This window comes from Scomber japonicus, chromosome 17 (genome assembly GCF_027409825.1).
Source record: "Scomber japonicus isolate fScoJap1 chromosome 17, fScoJap1.pri, whole genome shotgun sequence".
NCBI lineage: Eukaryota > Metazoa > Chordata > Actinopteri > Scombriformes > Scombridae > Scomber > Scomber japonicus.
In genome coordinates, this window is record NC_070594.1 from 21,649,389 (window position 1) to 21,662,009 (window position 12,621).

Here is a 12,621-nt window from a genome sequence, read left to right on the forward strand (position 1 = left end):
TTGTGAGTAGGTTTGAAATTATGCCAGCATCCTGCTTCACAAATGATTGTTGCTTACAAACTGCATATAGATTTGTAAGTCCGACAGACCTCTCACGTTAAACATGTCGATATGAACACCAGAGGAAATTATCGCATGTTACAGTACATGTTGGAAATTTGGTGAAACAGGCTCCCAATATAAAAGCGACACCAATTTACACATCTAACTGTTGGCTAGAAAGTAGATACGTGTATTTCCTGAAAACTTCTATCTATTGCTTAAAGATACTGTTCACTTTCAGAGGTACAGTAAAGCATCTTTAAATAAAGACACATGTTGCAGTATAGGTCATCTTTAACCATCTCTATGGCAACAATAACTATCATTATAATTTTTTAATACATTATACATATTAATGCAGTGATTATTACTTCAAGTTTTGAAATAAGACATCAGTTTGTAGTCAGGATTTTTGACACAGTGAGACACAAGGCAGCTCCTGACAGAACATTTTGAAAACTAAGGCTCTAGAAATTTTTATTATTATTTAAAATTCCCACAATATATTTATTAACTTAAAATTATAAAATTATAAAATATTTCCTAACATTAAGGTCTAAATGCCTCTGTCTAAGAATAAACTGAATCCTTTATCTACTTATTAGCCTAATAGTAGTCAAAAATTAATTATATAGACTTTGAAAATGCTGAAACCAAGTATTAAACATATAATATGAACTTTGGCCAGGTGGCTAAAACCACCAAATTCTCAGTGTCCTCATTGGTAGCCACTGCCCTGGCTGCAGGTGTCTTTTTAGTATCTGTAGCAACCGTGTTAACATGATTGCATCATCAGTTAAAGGTACATGTCATCCAATTATCATCAATAATGTGATCTTTTGTTAAAGGTCTAACTCTTTGCATTCACTTACTGTGTCAATTTATTACATGTCATTACATTATCTGGTGGTCGTTACATTACTTGCTGGTTATTACCATCAGTTTCTATAATCTCTCTGAGGCTTAAGGTAATTAGGTACAATGACACTTGTATCACTCTGACACACATTCATGCACTCACAGGCTTATGCACTTACACATTATGTCTCTTGGCTCAACACTTCAGCATTAATAATTCATGTGTCTCCAGTTAAGAGCATGACGGGAGCAGATCTTTAGTTTCTGTACCGGTCTAAGAAGGAGAAATTTGGGAAAAGATGGTGGCTGAATATTTTAAACCTCTACCACTTATATTGAATATTTTTCTCCTGCAGAGCTCCCCTTGTAAAATGGGATTCTCGATGGACTCGTATCATATCACTGCCCTCACATCAAGGATTGGATGCCGGAAAGTGGTCTGAGGTGATGACTCAAAACCAGAGCAAAGAGAAGATTCTGAGGCTGTATTGTCTTCTGTCAGACAAGCAGACAGAGACTTTCTGGACCAATTCACTTAATGCAGGAAACTCTCTTTTGGCTATTCATGCAGAGAAGAAAAGCTTGCCAAAATGCAGCAATCTGCAATACTCTGATTACTGTTTTTCTTATAATCTCAGGTAACTTTGGACAGTAATTGAGTCAAGTCCATTTCATATAGATATTTTCATACAAAAAATGTAACTATGTTGTTGTTAGGGCAGTGGATTTGGTAAACCCCAAATGGAAAAACTATGACGACCAGATATGAAAACACATTTCCTGCATGTGTGTTTGTTTTTCTGGTTTGTTTTACTTATGCTATCATTATTTTATATGTAAAAATGTGAAAACCAAAAAATACAATATATTCCAGCAAACAGTAAAACACCCCTTGTTAACAATTCAGGGGAAATTGCAGTAATGAGTATTCACAAGATATTAGGCTGCCGTCTTTATGGAAAGTTCTGCATGTCGCTTCAGGAAAAGCGCAGGTGTTAATAATAAAATGAATGATGGCTGCATAAATTCAATTTATCTGCCTCAGTTTCAGGGTCTTTGTGTTCTAGCTCACTGTAATGACTTACTGGGACACTTGAACAGAACAGGGGCATCGTTAAAGTTATTAGTAGGCTACCATCTGTGAGTTTCCTGCTCTGAGAAGTCAGAATGTTTGCTGAGAAAAAGGTAAATTATAAGAATAAGCTGTATAACAAATCAAAACTGTTTAGAGAAAAATGGTCTGACTTGACCTGACATGAATCTTGTCTGACAGTTTCTACTTATTTAATGTTATCCTAAAAAAATAAATCTGATCATGTCCCATTACAAAGTGTAGCACTATTACAGTATAACAACTTTTAACATTTCATACATCAACAGGAATCATATCTCTCTCCACAAAGCACTAATGATTAATTAAAACTCATTTAAAAAAATCTCTAAGCAGTCTTTTGATCCCAATAATATTGGTCCAGCTCCAAACATGCTGGATCCTACAATTCCCATGGTGCAACTTGAAATCATCTTTCAGATACCTCCCCTGCCTGTTACTAAATGAAGGTTTTCAATCAAATATTTGAAATCTCCAATATAATCCTTATGACATTATCCGTTATTTTCTCAGACTTCAGAAAGCTGGCATTAGGCTATGTGTAAAAAAAAAATGAAGTGGTGGTGTGCCCCGTTAATGATGGATAACAATAAAATCACATGTTGACCCACTCTATGAAGTGCGTAGAGCCAATAGTTGGACAGCGTTCACATTTAAGATAGAGAGTATGGAGCATCTAATTCAAGATGTAGCTGTAAAAACATGCTGCTCCAGATATTTCATGCATGCCCGCTACCACCAGTGCCCACCGTCAGGCCCCGCTGCTGGTGCGTCTGTATGCCTCCTCTCTCAGGTGTCACCATGTATCAGCCTTGTGCACGCATGATTGCACGTGACACGGTAAGGATTCTCATCTATAACGGGACAGGGGGACAATGAATGCACGCGCTGACTCTTCATCTAGCATCCCTCTCGGTGATGTGTTCCGGTCACTTTCACTAAAACCTTAAAGAGACACTCCTCCATCGGCATACAGGCTGCTATATTCCATATACGCACCACTCGAGCTTAGATAATACAGAATACACCAATAGCGCGAGCAGACACTCAATCAAATCGTTTTTGATTGATAAAATGACTCTGTATTCATCCGCTGACTAATGTAGTTCTTTAACTGTCGCAAAACAAAGTGGTTGCCATGTGATACGCGAGTAGAAGCGCGTGATTTTTTGGTTAAAGTGGAAAGCTACGGTATGGTCACAGGTGTGTCTCAGTCAGTTATTTCGCTAATGTCTTTAAGCGTGACTCGGCCACTTAAAGCACAGGGACTATCTGTGTCTCTGTTCACTTCAGCACCACTTTAGCACGCACGCATCCCATGAAGGGATCACAACACTCCCGCATCAGTGCGGCTGTCCGCGCTTCAGCATCAGCCCCGGAGCACTGCGGTACTCACGGCATGGTTCAATAAAAAAAACACTAGATAAAAGATAACAGACAAGGTGAATATAAAAATGTGAGTTTTAAACAGCGTTTTTCATTCTGTCCACAGCAAAGTTTCACACGAGTCACTGCAGGACACCTGAGAGAGAGAGAGTACTTACCGTCTATCGCCATGATGCTCCGTCCCGGACTCTACCAACTCTGGGGGGGTGTGATGGAGGAGGGAGGTCATTCATGTGCCGGTGGACAGTGTGTGTGTGTGTGTGTGTGTGTGTGTGTGTGTGTGTGTGTGTGTGTGTGTGTGTGTGTGTGACAGAAAAGAGATTGTATAAGCAATTTGTCATTTGTGCACTACATTAGATGCTGATGCTGCTGATCTTTAAGAACATGAACATAAATATTTATAGACTACAAATAATTCACAAGAGTATAATTTATTCCAACGTGGTAGTTGGGGCAACATAACAAGAAAGTCACGTCTTTGTTTATCATGTCATTCCTCCCTGAATGGATTATGCAATACCTTATGCAATATAGATTTACAATAAGTTCAATGTGACATTTGTATGGATGAGATAAAGGCACACACACAGTGGGATACAAACACTGTGACAGGACTGGGAGAGACTTGTGGATACTTTATGCTTTACATATTGAGTAGATTGTACAGATCTGAAGTTTTAGTGCATTTTTCCAAAGTTTAAAATGTTGGCAATCCTGCAGTGTTGGAGATCAACTAGTTAATGGTGACAGCGTTAGGTAATTTAATTAGAAAATAAATGTAACTCTAATCCTTTTTTTTGAGAAAATGTGTATTTAAATTACTTAAGTTACTTATAAAAATGCTGATGATAACAAAGGGGGTTACACCTAAAGTCAGACATTTAAGATTTTGCTCAGGACGTTTTTTCCCCCATTTTTAAAAAATATTTAACATGTTACTGAATACATATATTGCTGTTTTTAATTCTTTGATATCAATATCTTTTAATATTTTGTAAATAAATCATGATGTGAGTTAATTTGGAGCACACATGGGCTTACAAGGTATCACAGTGCCAATTAAGTCCATGCCAGACTTTTGACTTTTTTCATAAAATATCTTTACTTTATTATCCAAAATCTACATGAACTAATGAATACATTTTCAAATGATAGAGACATTTTGCTTTATAAGACATTACCTCCCTTTTAAATCATGTCAGTATCCATAAAACACACCTGATCTTAGATTTTGGCTGAAAACATTTGTTAGAAAATTAGAAAAGTAATCATAAAGTAATCTAATGTAATAATTACACTACTTTGATTATGTAACTGAAATAGTTACATTAATTATAATATCCTCTCTGATCCAAGACTGAAGTTACAGCAAGTGACTCCAGACCCTTAGGGATCTCAAAGGTCCCAAGTTAACTGCATGAAGACTGGCTGGAGGTCATAGTGTTATTAAGCCATACATCATTGATTCAAAGCTCTTATAAAACTATATAGCCAATGAGATTTCTGGATGCAGGAACTTGCCCCCATTCAACCACAATATCATAAGTGTGATTGGCCACTGATGTTGGGTAATAAGGGCTGTCTGGCTGTCACCATTCCTGTTTATCTCAAAGATGCTGCATAGGACAGAGCTCAGGGCTCAGGGCTCAGGTCAATTCCTCCAAACAAAACAATTTTTTATTTTTTTTACCTACCTGTTTTGTGTACGAGGAAACTGTCATACAAATGTTGCCACAAAGTTATAAGTTATAAGGGTCCAAATACTTTTTTTTCTTCTCTCTCTCTCTCTCTCTCTCTCTCATATACAGTCTATGCTCTCTCTCTGTCTCTCTCACTCTCGCTCTCACTTGTGGTGCCCAAACCTGCTTACGTCACAGCTTGAAGACACACCCACCAGGCTTTCCCCTTAAACTTCATACATTTCCGGAAAGTTTTCTTCCTGTATCTATCTCACCTTTTTCAGGGTGTGTTTCATTTTCAAAGAGTGCTACACGTTTATAACAATGAGCGAAATAAAGCCAAGCGATACGACTGACACTGTAGACAGCGGGGAGGAAAAAGACTGGGCCGCGGCCAAGGCTTTCTTTGACAACCTCAAAACAAACAAACCCAGACCTGTGAGTACCGGTATGTTTTTTAACCTTAGACTCGAACTCGAACTCTAAAAAAAAAAAAAAAGGCCAGTGTTACACTCGTTTATTTTCTTCCCGCCCCACCTCTTCTGCTCCCCTCTAATAGCCCAAACCCAGGAATGCTGTTACCATCGCAGTTTCCTCTCGCACCCTCTTCAACATGGTGGCAGAGAGGAAGATCTATGAGGAGGAAGGAATGGAGAAATATGTGGCTTATCAGGTGGAACACGAGAACGAGCCCCTGAAGCCAGGAGTTGCTTTTCCCTTCGTTAAGGTAGGCTGGATATTGTCTCTGCGAGGTGTGTGTGGAGGGTGTGGTCACTGCAATGCACTTATAAAGCAAGCTGGTGTTATCATAGTCCACACCAGGGAAACGTCAAAGTGCATTTCATTCTATCTGCTGATGGATTTTCTGCTTTCATATCTAGATTGTTTCTGAAAAAAGACTTTGGAATTCATGATGCACACCTTGAGTCATGTACAGACAGGTATTTTTGGCTTTTAGCAGTGGCAGGTCCTGTGCAATCAAGATACTAATTCCTTTAAAGCGATGGTTCTCACAGGAGTCCATGAGCTCTTTCCAGAGGATGCCTATAGCAAAAAGGGAAATTATTTATTTTCACTATAATTCTATTCATAAGTAATACAGGGACAGAATGTATGACTCTTTTAGTAATGGGTTTTCATACAAACATCTAAATCCAAACATCTCATCAGATGTGGGAGCCTGGTAACCTGTAACCAATATTATCAGCCAATATGGAGTGATGGGTCTCTATTGATCCCACTTGATATCCACTGACAAAATAAATCTTCTCACTAATATTACTTCCTCATATAAATACAATATATCTTTGAACTTCTACAAATAGCTACAGAGCCTTGACAAAATAAGGGAAACACCTAACAATGCATTGATATCAGTGACATGATATTAAAGCTCCTTTTTGCCTTCAAAATGTATTTGAGTGCTGTCATACAAGTCATGAAATCACATCATTTGTCAAGAAAAGCTGACATTTCTTTTAAGGATGACAGCGTCCTCATTCTGCATCAATCCATAAATGCCGATTAATGTTCCCGAGCTGTTATTGAGCGGGCCTGTTGTTCATCAGACCACTCTTGACATTGTTTAGCAGAGTGTTGATGGGTATTATCATCCTAGAATATGGGAACATCATAGGCAGAGTGATTGCCTTGTTATTGTAAAATAGCTGGCTGTTGTATAACTACTCAGGCTGTAATTGGATCTAATGAGTACATACAGACAGACCTGTCACCTCAGTTGGCAACAGACTCCATGTGCACCCTGTGGCTGTCTCCTTTGATTAATATACGTTATTGTTTTCTGCAGTTCTTAATGGTGGCTGTACATTGTATTAACATACTAATATCTGATTTTGACATAAGATCGTCCTTATGATCATTCTAAAGGGATGAAGATTGGGCATATTGCCCTCTGGTCTTATTATCATCTATAAATACACTAATGCTCATTAATTCACCGTCACCTGACATCATCAGTTAAACTCCAAGTATGAAATAAGACAGAATTAACTCTTGGGAATTATTCATTTTCTGTTTTCAAATTATCTGTGTTAAAATAATTGCATTTGTCTGATTTTTGGAGTTTTTAAACGAATAAAAATAATTAACGTAGCCATCATGATGTCACCCAGTGGTTTGTGGACTCCTGTTTTGAAGACTCAAGTTTGGCATTTTAACTGTAACATCTCAGCCAGATGTGACCATATTTGAAGGGTGGATGTGACCCAAATGCCAGCTGCTAGCTTGGCTAGCATAGTGCATTTACAGTCCATGGTTAACTGCAATAATGTTAATGGGAAATGCTGGCTAACAATGAACAAGACCCTGTTCATCAACCAAAATATAACTATTAACTTTCATGAACTGAAAACAGACTCTTTGACTCTGGGGATACACCATAGTTACATCACCTAACCAGCATTGTTGCTGTGGTAGTGACTTGTCAACTACAATGTAACTTTGCCTTAAGCCTGCCTCCCATAGCCTGCTTAGTTTTTCTTATTTTTTTTACTCAAAAGAGGACCAAAATTTACAAAATGAACACCATGCTGTATTGCTGTATACCTGAAACTATTGGTTGGAGCCACAAACTCATCAGGAAAGTTTTTAATGAGGTAATAAATCAAGTGAGAGGTAGGGTCATTTTGTCATAGACTACTAAACTATCTGACCTTTTGTTGGAGCACTTGAGTCGCCCCCTGCTGGTCATTAGAGAGAATTCAGGTTTAAGTCACTTTCCAGACCTGGAGATACCTGCTTGGTCACATCATGGTGAAAGGATTACAAAAACCTGTTTAAAAGAACACAATTCTGAAAGGTAATTTATTTCATTGCAGTGTTTTGACATTTAAGTGATAAACTTGAACAATACATCATGGACTGTAAAGTATATTTTGCCAAATATGTTCATTAGCAACATGTGATTTTGCAACACCTATGAGGAATGTACAGTATGTTGGGTAAGGGTTAGGGTATTTTCCCTAATTGCACAATACAGTTCTTTTTTAGGGAACTATGTATGTTTGATAGTTTATAAAAACCTGTTAGACATATGTCCCAATTGTTACTTATCAGCTGACATACACAGATAACAAAATACCTGTGATAAATCAACGTGGGGTGATTTATCAACCCACACTTTTTTATTGGATGTATTCAGCTGTACAGTCAATGTCCACACATGTACAAAACACACTGATAAAAGCTGGTGGGACATATAAATTAATTTCTATGTACTTTTAATGCCTCAGTGCTCCCTTTTCAGGAATCCATCTATTGTGTCACTCAACAACAAAAAGAGTTGTGGTTAGAATGTTATAATATTTGTGTTGTAACCTCCTGTTAAACCCTATGAGACAATATCCTGCCTTTCTTAGTAAAACAGTTTGTCCTCTGCAGGCGCTGATGAATGTCAACACTCGACTGAGGGAGCTCTACACAGAGAATGAGGAGTTGTTTGACATCGTCTTAATGACTAACAACCATGCCCAAGTTGGAGTGCGCCTCATAAACAGCATTAATCACTACGGTATGCAGAGTGCTAAACCAAACATTGTAGATTGTGTAGTGTGGTGGCAGTGGCGGCTCGCCTCCTGCTGCATGAGACATAATCAAGAACAGCACTCTGTGAAGTAATGACACACTAGAAATGAAGAAGAGCTGTTACAGTGTAATCAGAACAAGCTTTGTTTCTTCACACATCTCCAACGTGTCTTTTGTTCTTTCAGATTTGACCATAGAGAGATTCTGTATGACTGGAGGAAAAAGTCCTACAGGCTACCTGAAGGCCTACATGACAAATCTTTACCTTTCTAAGGACTCAGACAAAGTCACAGAGGCCATAGAAGAAGGTACGTGATGCTGATGCTTACCTCTGCAGCAGCAGCAGCCCGAAAACATTTTTGTTCTAATATTTACACACTTGCATGTTGACTCGCGTGTGTGACTCCTTCACACTGCAGAGGGAAAATGTTGACCCCCCCGCTGTTCAGCAGGAAGGAGCTGGTTGGAGACGGCATGTGATTTATGGCACCCTGCTGTACACACACAAAGCTGAAATAATTGATTAGTTGATTGAAAGAAAAAAAGTTGGTTTAATGAATTGAGTTGTATATCAAGAATCTTTTTGCATTGTTAATGGACTGTTTTGGGGTTTTAAGTGTTGAGTGTGAACAAAACAAAAGATTGATCATTGGGGAAAGGTTATGGAAATGTTTCCCAATTTTCAGTACCATTGTATTTAAAATCTAAGTGATTAGTCCAAAAAAATTGACACATAAATCAACACTATAATTGTTAATCACTGTCAGACTCAAATGTTTCACCCCAGAATCTGTACATGTTAATGCTGCCTCCAGCATACGTGTCCAAAATGAGGCCAATCTGAAGTCTCAGGTTTTCACCCGCTTATTTGTTTGTAACACATTTAGTTGACAGCCTATCATCACAGGAGACGTGTGACATTCTATTTAGCCACTAACAAATCTCAAGAATGTAATTTCACACATGTCCTTGCTTGTGAACCACCATGTAGATAGACTGTGCACTCATACGGTAGGTTATTATGCTGCCACTGTATTCAGAGCTAATGCCACCAAGTATTTACTGTCATATCCTTTTTTTCCAATAAACTCTTTTACTGTTGCCAAATGTGTTCCAACTGTCAGTGAAACACAGATCTAACAAGATCTCTGTGATTTAGTTAACATGACATAAAGCGATCCATGAATTTCCAAAAGCATAATTTTTAATCATTGCTCGTCTCCCTTCCTTCAGGCATTGCAGCTGCCACAATGTTTATGCCCGAAAAGGAGATTGAGCTGAGTGAAACTCAGCTGAGAGTGGCGTTTGATGGCGATGCCGTCCTCTTCTCAGACGAGTCAGAGATCATTGTGAAGCAACACGGCCTGGACACGTTCTTTGAGCACGAGAAGGAGTTTGAGAACAAACCTCTTGCTCAGGTAACTGATGTTTGTTTCTATGCACTTAACCATCACAACCAACTCACAGATAGAGACATACAGTAATGTGCAGTATATCCAGAATATACATCTTCATAATTCTTGATTCTTGATACATAGAAAATGTAATTCAATGCATCAGATGTAATATTTAACCGTCATTTATGTCACAAATGCCTTAGTCTGGGTTTCTATGGATAGCTTTTGTGTGCTACGGTGTGTATAACCATATTTGGTAAAAAAGTGGTAACTACACACAAACATACTACTAACTGACCAGCATTGACTTGCGTCCAAATCCCTTCAGTGGAACCCTATTTGATTCCTCTGGGATTTAGCATGTGGCAAATTTACATTGACTATTAAGGGCATCTTTGCATGGTGTAGGAAATAAACTTGGCTTTAAATCCAGTGCTGTCTCAAGACTTGTATGGAGCAAAACATGCAGATCAGGCTATGGGAAATATCTGCAGGCTTTAGAAACCTGCTCTGCTGGTTTTAAAGAAGCTAAGTTAGTTCAAGAAGATTAGTTCAAGGCACTGTTGTTTGATTTGGTTTGATTTTTTTGTCCTTCACAGATTCCAGATGTATTCATTCAATTGCCATAAACTAAAAGATACAGATGCTGTCTTGATAATGATACCGTCCTTGACTTTCATGAGTGTTGTGATTTGCTGTCCCATATTGTATGTGTCCATCTGTCTTTCTGTGCTTGTGTGCCTCATCGCCTGTGCTGAAAACCTTTTGAATGACCTTGATCCTTTGATGCTTTTAGGGTCCGTTAAAGTGTTTCCTGGAGGCTTTGGGGAAGCTCCAGAGAAGATTCTATGCCAAGAACCAGCGTATGGAATGTCCAATCCGGACGTTCCTGGTTACAGCCCGCAGCGCTGCCAGCTCAGGAGCTCGTGTCCTGAAGACCCTCCGTAGCTGGGGCCTGGAAATCGACGAGGCCCTCTTCCTGGCCGGAGCTCCTAAAGGGCCCCTCCTGGAGAAGATAAAACCGCACATCTTCTTCGACGACCAGATGTTCCACATTGAAGGGGCCAAGGAACTGGGAACCATAGCAGCACACGTACCCTACGGGATCGGACAGAAGTACCACAAGGGGAAACTCATCGAGCAGCCCGCTAAAAAGGAGTGAGGGTATAATCTAAAAATAGTTCAAATATTAAATATGCATTACGTTGTCACCTACATATGGATTAATTAAAAAAACAGGAACTTTTTAGAGAGTCTTTAATACATTGGAGCTTTGTAAAGATGTTTCTGTTTTTTCTATTTTCTTCATGATCTAGTATAATTGTTGAGTGAGAGAACATCTTTTCAAAGTGAGGTTAACACTAGGTGCACTATTTAACTGAAATACTGTTTTGAAGAAGCCTGTCTGTGCCTTTAAACCATATCTGTTTACATGTTTACCTTTAAGAAAGGTTTACTCTCTTTTTAATAGGATTTCATATTATTGTCTCTACAATTTTATACCATAGACACGTATCTTTTATATATCATGGATTTTGGCTAATGGTCCTCGGCATATTAAGTATCATGAGGGCCAAAAAAATGTTTCTGCTGCTTTTTGACGCACAAAATAATCCATAACCTTAAAAAACTGTAACAAAAATGTCCTACATTTTTGGTCTCTGCAATAATGTCGCTTAATAATGGGTTCCATAAATATTAGCTGTAAGTTTGAAAGGGATATTTATCTGGGTACAGTCTGTAAAACTTTTAGAAAAAGCTTATGCTGTCTTTCTTGGTTACTGTCTTTGCTGTTGCTGCACACAAACTACATAAAAGTTACACTTTGTATTTTTCCCCAGGCTTTCACAGTCATGTTGTGTGAAGTGTTTACGCTTTGACACAGTACCTGTACATCAGGCAATACTGTACACACACTGTAGCACATTTCTGTCATGTTATCCTGTTTTTATACGACTATATATGCATGTGTGTTTTGTGATTGCATCTATATGTATTTCATAGTGCAAGAATATCATGAATATGTATGGATATCTATATTGTTTGCATTGATTGTATTCATGTTTTAACAGTAACTTTATATTTCAACCATTTCACTGCTCTTATTTTTTTACTTCTGTCTTCACATAATCTACCCCTAATGCTGACTGTAAGAGGATGTGGTTTGATGAATAAAGGAATGTGGAAGGGACCCAAGTGGCTGAATTAGTCTTTGTGCATCTCAGCAGTAGATGGTGCCATCGATGCTTTAACCGCAGCTTGTTTGCCCTTCAACCGCTCGTTTGGAGGAGAGTCACTTATCTTTGAAAGCAAACAAGTTACAGTCAAACATCAGCAGCGTATCTCTAACCGGATATATCCTGTCATTAAATCTTGTGTTCTTCAGTGTTCAGCCTCAGCTAATAGAGAGTGACTCTCATCTTACATGTATATAACAAGATGAGCAACAAGGGGGCGCTCCTGCTTAACTAAAATGAGATTTACTCGAGAAAAAAGGAACTATCAAAAAATAGTATTACAGCAACAAAGAGGGTAAAATATAACCAAAAAACAGCATTTAGACTTTAAAGTGTAGCTGATCATAGAAGGATTCCATAAATAAATA

At 38.3% G+C, this 12,621-nt stretch overlaps 1 protein-coding gene across 1 annotated transcript; it reads left to right on the forward strand.

The window, feature by feature from the left end:
- Positions 1 to 5,338: 5,338 nt before the first annotated feature.
- Positions 5,339 to 11,221, forward strand: LOC128377080 (cytosolic 5'-nucleotidase 1A-like). Its single transcript, XM_053336970.1, has 6 exons — positions 5,339 to 5,514; positions 5,636 to 5,803; positions 8,476 to 8,605; positions 8,805 to 8,927; positions 9,853 to 10,037; positions 10,813 to 11,221. The coding sequence occupies exons 1-6, from the start codon at positions 5,401 to 5,403 to the stop codon at positions 11,176 to 11,178; spliced, it is 1,086 nt and encodes a 361-aa protein (XP_053192945.1). The 5' UTR covers positions 5,339 to 5,400; the 3' UTR covers positions 11,179 to 11,221.
- The last annotated feature ends 1,400 nt before the right edge of the window (positions 11,222 to 12,621 follow it).

Excerpts from the sequence above, each read along its gene's own strand:
- LOC128377080 (XM_053336970.1), top strand. The coding sequence starts at position 5,401 with ATGAGCGAAATAAAGCCAAGCGATACGACTGACACTGTAGACAGCGGG. Across the intron at positions 5,804-8,475 it reads TTGCTTTTCCCTTCGTTAAG|GCGCTGATGAATGTCAACAC; the intron begins GTAGGCTGGATA and ends TGTCCTCTGCAG. Across the intron at positions 10,038-10,812 it reads AGAACAAACCTCTTGCTCAG|GGTCCGTTAAAGTGTTTCCT; the intron begins GTAACTGATGTT and ends TGATGCTTTTAG.